The sequence below is a fragment of the Gekko japonicus genome, unplaced genomic scaffold, assembly GCF_001447785.1.
Source record: "Gekko japonicus isolate JY-2015 unplaced genomic scaffold, Gekko_japonicus_V1.1 scaffold1894, whole genome shotgun sequence".
Classification (NCBI taxonomy): Eukaryota; Metazoa; Chordata; class Lepidosauria; order Squamata; family Gekkonidae; genus Gekko; species Gekko japonicus.
In genome coordinates this window covers 79,841-86,650 of record NW_015163146.1, presented here as the reverse complement: position 1 = coordinate 86,650, position 6,810 = coordinate 79,841, and the positions used below count along the sequence as shown (strand labels likewise).

Below are 6,810 nucleotides of genomic sequence, written 5' to 3'. Positions count from 1 at the left end.
AAAAACCTTCCAAACTCACATATCTGGAAAGGGTTGGGGAGTGCTCTTTTCCATTCCCGGCTCCTGTCTCCTCTCTCTCCCCCCCCATCCACCCCCTCTTTTATTTTAAGGTGCCTCCTCCCGTTCCCTCAGTTAGAAGCTCCGCAGGTGGTGTGCAAAGGTACATTATTTGGAATGGGGGTGGTGGGTGGTGGGAGAAGGATGCATAGTGTGAATGAATGAAATGCACGGGATTGGGGGGGGGGCGAGAGAAGGATCTCACCCGGCGTCACTCCGGAGGGGGAAGGGGGGACTCTCTGGGTCTCTGCGTCTGCCGCCCTCCCGCTCTCCTTGTTCAAGCCTGAGACCCAGCCGGCTTCCTTCTCCTCCTCCTCTTTTTTTTTTATTCCTCCTTTGCTCCAGTCCCGGCTCCTGCTATTTAATCAAATTATAGGAAAAGGCAATTTACTGGATTTCTTATTCTTTGTAGCCTGTTTCGTCCCCCCCCCCTTGCGCTCCCGCCCCAAGCCTCTCCAGCGCTCTCCCCCACCGCTTCCCCCTCTCCCGCTCTCCCCCCACCTCCTCCTCCTCCTCCTCACCACGTACTCTCTGCAAATGCACTTTGCAAAAAGGGAAGGGGAGGGGGGAGAGACATGGGCACGGATCTCCCCCTTCCCCTTTATACAAAGGTCGTGGGGTGAAGCATAACTGGGTAGTAAAAAGGGTGTGTGTGTGTGTGTTAATGTGCAACACAACACACACAGGCTTGCCGTCTAGGCCCAGCAGATCCTTGGGAACTATGTGGCCGAAACACACGCACCGCCCCTGTAGGGCAATGGACGGAATTCCGTGCCGTTTTCACCCACGTGAGAACCTTCAGAGAGGGTTTGCAATTCTGCCCAGACTCCTCTTGAAACTTTGCAGCAGCCATCAAGAAAAGCTGCTTTAATTAGCCATTGCGCCATCCCCTGCCGAGGTCTCCGCTCCCCACGGACTGGCAGCTTGAAAATGGGGGCAGGCCGGCACATTCCAAAGGTCCGGTTGCGACCGGGTGCCCATTTGGCATCGGCTGTCATGTGCCTCTTTTACCCACCCCCTTTCTCTCATCATCACAATGGAGGGGCCGGATGTGCTATAGATACAAGACCCAATGGAAAGCTGTGGCAAGCAGCCCACTGCTGGCCTGCTGCCCCCACTAAGCCTCTGTGTCCGAGTTTGCTTCTGTCCTCTTGGGGGATGTGCTGGAAACAGAGCTCAGCATCATTTAGTGTTGGGTTTTTTTTAATCATCTGAATTCCAGTGCCCCATTGGGCCCTTCTGGAGGCAGCTGCTTTGAGCTTAAGGGGGATAGGTAGCCATTGTAGCTCAGTCAAGGAAGCAGGATATTTTTAGACAGGGTGTTTTGTAGTGGCCCCATGTCGATCTGGTCCTCACCCCCCATCACTAAATGCTTCCAAGCACCGTAAGACTCCACCCTCTTGCCCCATGTCCCTCCCCTCGAGAGGGTGCATCTTGGGAGACTTGATTCTTTCCACCCCCTCCACAGCCCTCACTGCACAAAATTTTACACCCTGCAGTTGCGGCAGCCGGACAGAAGAAGGAGCTGTTTCCCCACTCTTCACTGTATTGCAGCTACACACACACACACACACACACACACACACAAAAACACACAAACACCAGAAGGCCGAAGACAATATTGCAGCTACAGAGTTAACAGCGAGCAGTGCCTCAAGGGGCTGAGGAAGAATTGTGCATGCCAACTCTGACTGAGCCTTTTGGTCTGAGGAATTTGGTGTTTGTCTCTCTCTCCCCCCCCCCAGTAAAGACCAGGTTGCCTTGGCTGCAGACCAACCCCACAGCTCACCCGCTCTGCATGTACCCCTGTCTACTGACTAGCCTTGGCACAAGGCTGTGCAGGGTGGGTGCTCGTGGGCACATACCCACTTCCATTTCTCCCTTCCCCCCCCAATCCTATGATATTAAACCAGCCTTTTTTCCCCAATCCACGGCAAACGTGGATGTACATGCTCTGTTTAGTTTTGTTTTTTAAACAAACCCAAAACTCACATGTCTGCATCAGGGACAGCTGGATTCCACAGTCGGGGCAAAATCAAATGCCCTTGCAGATATATCTGCGTGCAGGGGTCATTTCGTAGAAAAAGAGGTGCAGGAGCTCATTAGCATAACTCATTTGCATATGCCATGCCCCTTGACCTCACCGGAAGTGTGTCAGAAGGCAACACCCACCGCTCAGGCTCCACTGGAGTCCGTTTTGGATCGCTAGCTTTTGCGGGGGTGGGGGGACGTGCTGATCTGTCCTCGCAGAGGAGGGAGAGCTTGTACCTGAATAAAACCTGGTCTTAAAGGTGCCACTGGAATGTTTTGGACCGGGGGGCCGGGGGGAGCTCTGCAACTTACCTGGCTGCTTCTTGCTCTGACCGAGGGCTGCTGGGAGCAGGGGGTGGGGCTTGTTGCATGTGCCCGCCCCTTGGGCTCTCTACTGCCGGAGTTCCACTCCTGTGCTGCAGGAAATGACCCCTGTCTGCATGTATCTTTCAGGCTAGAGGCCTGAAGCATCTGGGCTTCTTGCGTTTCACCAGGTGTGGCCCGTGAGCTTTTAAACACAAGCGTGGCTCAAGGAGGGCAAGGCGCTGGGTGCTTTCTAGAAAGAAAGCGGGAAAGCAATCAAACTCAGCATTTGGTGGGATAGATTCTCTATCTGAAACCGTTTTCTGTGTTTGCGAGGCTTAAACGAGGGGCACCCTGTGACCTCTAACAAGGCACTCCGGCCGAGAGATCCCAACGGGCTCGAGGTGCCGCTGTGGATGGGACTGCTCCAGGCTGTATCCGGGCACCCTTCCGTCATGCTCGCTTCCCCGACTGCAACTCCCCTCCCCCAGGAACGTTTTGCATCGAATCTGAATCACCTTTTGATTCCTGGGAACCCCTCGGGGAGTCTGTTTGGGGCTGAAAAGTGGGTGCAGAAAATAAGGGACTCGTTTACTGGAAATATTGGGGGGGGGGGCTGATGCGAATCAGCAGGGGCCCTTCTTAAGTACTGAGCCGTGGATGGGCCAATGGTCTGACTCTGCAAGAAGACACCATGGCATGCTCGGGTAACTTGGCGCCAGCACGGCAGAAAGGGGGCCACGGCACAGGGGCTAAGAACGTGCTTTGCATGCTGGAGGCCCTGGGTCCAGAGGTTGCTTTCCAAGTGATTCTAGTGCTCAGTGTGGAGAGACACCCCACCCCCAAGAAGAACGGGTGGGGTTGGTGGCCAAAAAAGACTGCAGAAATTTTGTTCTCCCCTCCCTGGTTAAAATACATAATTAAAGTTTCTTTCTTTTGGGGGTTTTGTGTGTGTGTGCGCGCGCGCACCTGGAAGTCATGGCGACCTCTGGTGATTGACCCCTACTGGGTGCCTGGAGGATATTCAGAGGGGTGGCTGAATAAGGCCTGCCCCCGCCTCCCAACCTCTGGTATTCCAAGGAGGTCTCCCATCTGAGTACTTGCCAGGGCCGGCCCTGCTTAGCTTCCGAGATCTGACGAGATTGGGCTTGCCTGGGCTACCCAGGGTCAGGGCTCAATTAAAATTTCTTGAACCAGCTAACGGCTCTTGTCTGTCGCATCCCCAAATGGAGACAAAAATGCTGAATATTTTATTTTATTTTATTTGCTGTTGGCACAGGAACAAGATGGATTTGGGGACAGGGCCTGGGCCGGGCCTTCGTTCTTGAAGGGCTTCCTCTTTCTCTTGCAGGTGTATCCACCCAACTCAGGTGATGACTACAGCAGGGAACCAGCTGGCTACGCTCCTTCCAAGCCCCCCAGCACTGTTTACCCTGGAGCCTTCTACATGCCAGGTAGGCAACCAGATGAAGGGTGCCCAAAAGAGCCCGCTTGGACACCCAGAGGCAAAGAAAGGACTGCTTGGGAGAAGGGGGGGGCTTGTCTGTGAGCCAGTTAGATGGACAGCTGCCAGGGAGGTGGGGGGGACGGACTCCAAGTCCTTTTTTCTTGGGTGACAATGTGAAATCTGGCCCGTTTTGTTCTGCAGACGGACTGCACAATTCGACCGACCTGTGGAGTTCTTCGGGCACCATGGGCCAGTCCAATTACGGATCCATTTTGGGTGCCTCCTCTTCCCCCCTCCCGCAGTCTGGCAACTTCAGTGGTCTTCACCAGCACGAACGGATGGTAAGGAAGGGGGGGGTCTCTCTGCCTCGGAAGGGGGGTCTCCTGAGGACTTAGGACTCCTTCCCTCCATGGGCAAAACCATTCTTGACGTCTGAATTCAGCCACCGGGAAGGGTTGAGGGGGTCACATGTGAACTGGCAGCTACAGGTCTCCGATGGGGAGCTTGCCGGTCTGCTTCGGGTGACGTGTGGATTCAGTTCATCCACACTATTTGGTTTCATTTCCCTCCACACAGAGCAGCAGCCACAGTGAGGCCATGGCACGACCATCTCCACAGGGAGCCCCGGTTCATCCTGCCTAAGATTAAGGACAGGTTTTAAAATGTGCAACATGAGAGCCTCCATTCAATGATACATTTCTAGAATAGGGAGATAGCGAGTTGTTTGGGGGTGGTTGTTGTTGTTTTTTAGTTCGGTAGACACGGACGTCTTTTAAAAAAAAATAGTGCCCCAGACTGTGCTCACGCAGCCCTTTGAGCTCTGAGGACCCAGGTTTCCCACTTGTTGGATTAAATATGTAATAACTCGCTTCTTCAAAGCACGAGGAGGCTAACAGAAGTAAACTAAGTGATACTAAAGTCACTCTTGTTATAAAATACCAAGGCCAAAAACACAGTATATCTAATTTTCAACATGGCCAAATCTGTGGATGCTTAAATCCAGAGACTGGAGCCCTGAGCAGACCGGGCAGATCTTTTTACAAACCTGAGAAAAGCCCCAGGATTGCAGAATAATCTGGAATCTTAAAAAAATACATCCAGGGGTGGGTAACCCCCCATAAAAAATAATAGAAGCAGCTCCTGTTGCTTGGAAAAAAATGAACACCCTCAGTGGCTGTTGCTAGGCAGCCCAGCAGTATTGTCAGCCTTCCAGACTTGGTTTCTGTCAGCAAAAGCCAGATAGAAGGGATGGCCCTTTCTAAAGCTGTTTTGGCCACTGAGGGAGGACTTCTCACCAGGCAACAACGACTGAGCAAGTTGATACTGCGTACCTAGGACTGGCTGTTTGCTACTGTTCGACAGCAGCCACCCCACAAAAGCCAATGCAGTGTAGCAGCTAGAGTTTCAGGATAGGAGCTGGGAAACCCAGGTTGGAATCACCAGTCTGCTGTGGAAGCTCACTGGGTGATCTGGAACCAGTTACACATTTTCAGGCTGTTCTACCTCACACGGTTGTTGTAAGGTAAAAGGGAAGACACGAGAATAACAAAAGCTGTTTTGGGTCCACACGGGGGACAAAGGCAAGATATAAACGAAGCAAATAAATAGCAAGAAAGGCTGTCCGGAGCCCGGATAACATTCTGAATCTTTTTCTGCCAGAGGTAGCATACGAAATAATAATTATCATATGGCAGGGTGTGTCGTATAGCCAGGAAATCCTAAGATTGTCTGGCAACTGGAAGCTCTAGCTTTTTAGCATTATGCACCACTAGATGGCGAGCTAGACTTTCTGTTCTTTGAGGCAAGAGACATGTCAGAGATGGTTTGTCATGGCCTGCCTCGGTGTCACGACCCTGGTATTCCTTGGAGGTCGGTAAGACACAGGGAGGGGAAAACAAACTTGACTCAGTATCTGGAATCAGGAACCACAAGGGTAAGAAAGAAGCCTGATGAAGGGCTAGTATCAAAAGCCTAGTGTATAATATATACAAAAATATGTGTATTTATTAGAAAGACAGTTAAAAACATATACAGGCCTCCTTGAAGGTCACCTGTCCAAATAGTAGCCAAGGCTGACCCTGCTTAGCTTCCAAGATCTGATAAGCCTGGGCTAGCCGGGGCTATCCACGTCAGGACAGAGGTAGCATACTGTCGTCATCGTTTCCCCCCCACCACCACCGATTGCTTTTTCTTCCCTCTTCCAGAACTATCAGATGCATTCAGGAGAAGTGAATGGAGGGCTCCCATCCGTCTCCGGGTTTTCCTCAGCCTCTGCCCAGTATGGAGTGTCAAGCCACACGCCTCCAATTGGGGGGACCGAAAGTGTGATGGGTGAGTATCGGTCAGAGGAAGAGGGCAAGACACGCTTTTTCCGCGATGGAGGCTCAAGCGGCTGCAGAATTTCGCAGGATAATCTGGCTTCGTTCGCTTCGTTTTGAGTCCCTTGCTTTCCCCACCCGCGCCCCTCAACCAAGCAAGTTCCAGATAGGTGGGCCAAATGGTATACTAGAAATAATCGTAGGGTGCCCCCGCTGAGAAGGCCCTGCTTCTTGTGACAGCTTCCAAAGAGGATCCTGGGGGGGGGGGGGGAAAGCCAATACAGGATCCGATGGTGCTTTTGTTACCTGCATCCCACACCATTTAGAACTTTAATGGTAATAAGCAGTGCACTGGTTTGGGCCTGGAATCAAATAGACATAGGGCTTAAATCAATCAGCAGAGGGACTTACCAGTGGCAGGGACCCTCACTAGAAATGCAACGATGTTATCGGTGTTGTGCTGATGTAATTTCCTGTGCACCCGAAAGTGACATCAGCGTGATGCCATTCACACTCTGGCATTTGGGCATCGGCAGGGGTCATTTCGTAGAAAAAGAGGTGCAGGAGCTCATTAGCATAACTCATTAGCATAACTCATTTGCATATGCCACACCCCCTGACATCACTGGAAGTGTGTCAGAAGGCAACACCCAC

At 52.1% G+C, this 6,810-nt stretch overlaps 1 protein-coding gene across 8 annotated transcripts in view; it reads left to right on the top strand.

Annotated features, from left to right (window-relative positions):
• The window catches only part of TCF3 (transcription factor 3), a 146,052-nt gene that overhangs the window by 103,668 nt on the left and 35,574 nt on the right, over positions 1-6,810 (top strand). For all 8 annotated transcript variants that reach the window (XM_015407007.1, XM_015407006.1, XM_015407001.1 and 5 more), the window contains exons 9-11: positions 3,743-3,845; positions 4,040-4,179; positions 6,043-6,169. In XM_015407007.1, coding sequence (XP_015262493.1) covers positions 3,743-3,845; positions 4,040-4,179; positions 6,043-6,169 — 370 coding nt within the window. The remainder of the gene's footprint in view (positions 1-3,742; positions 3,846-4,039; positions 4,180-6,042; positions 6,170-6,810) is intronic.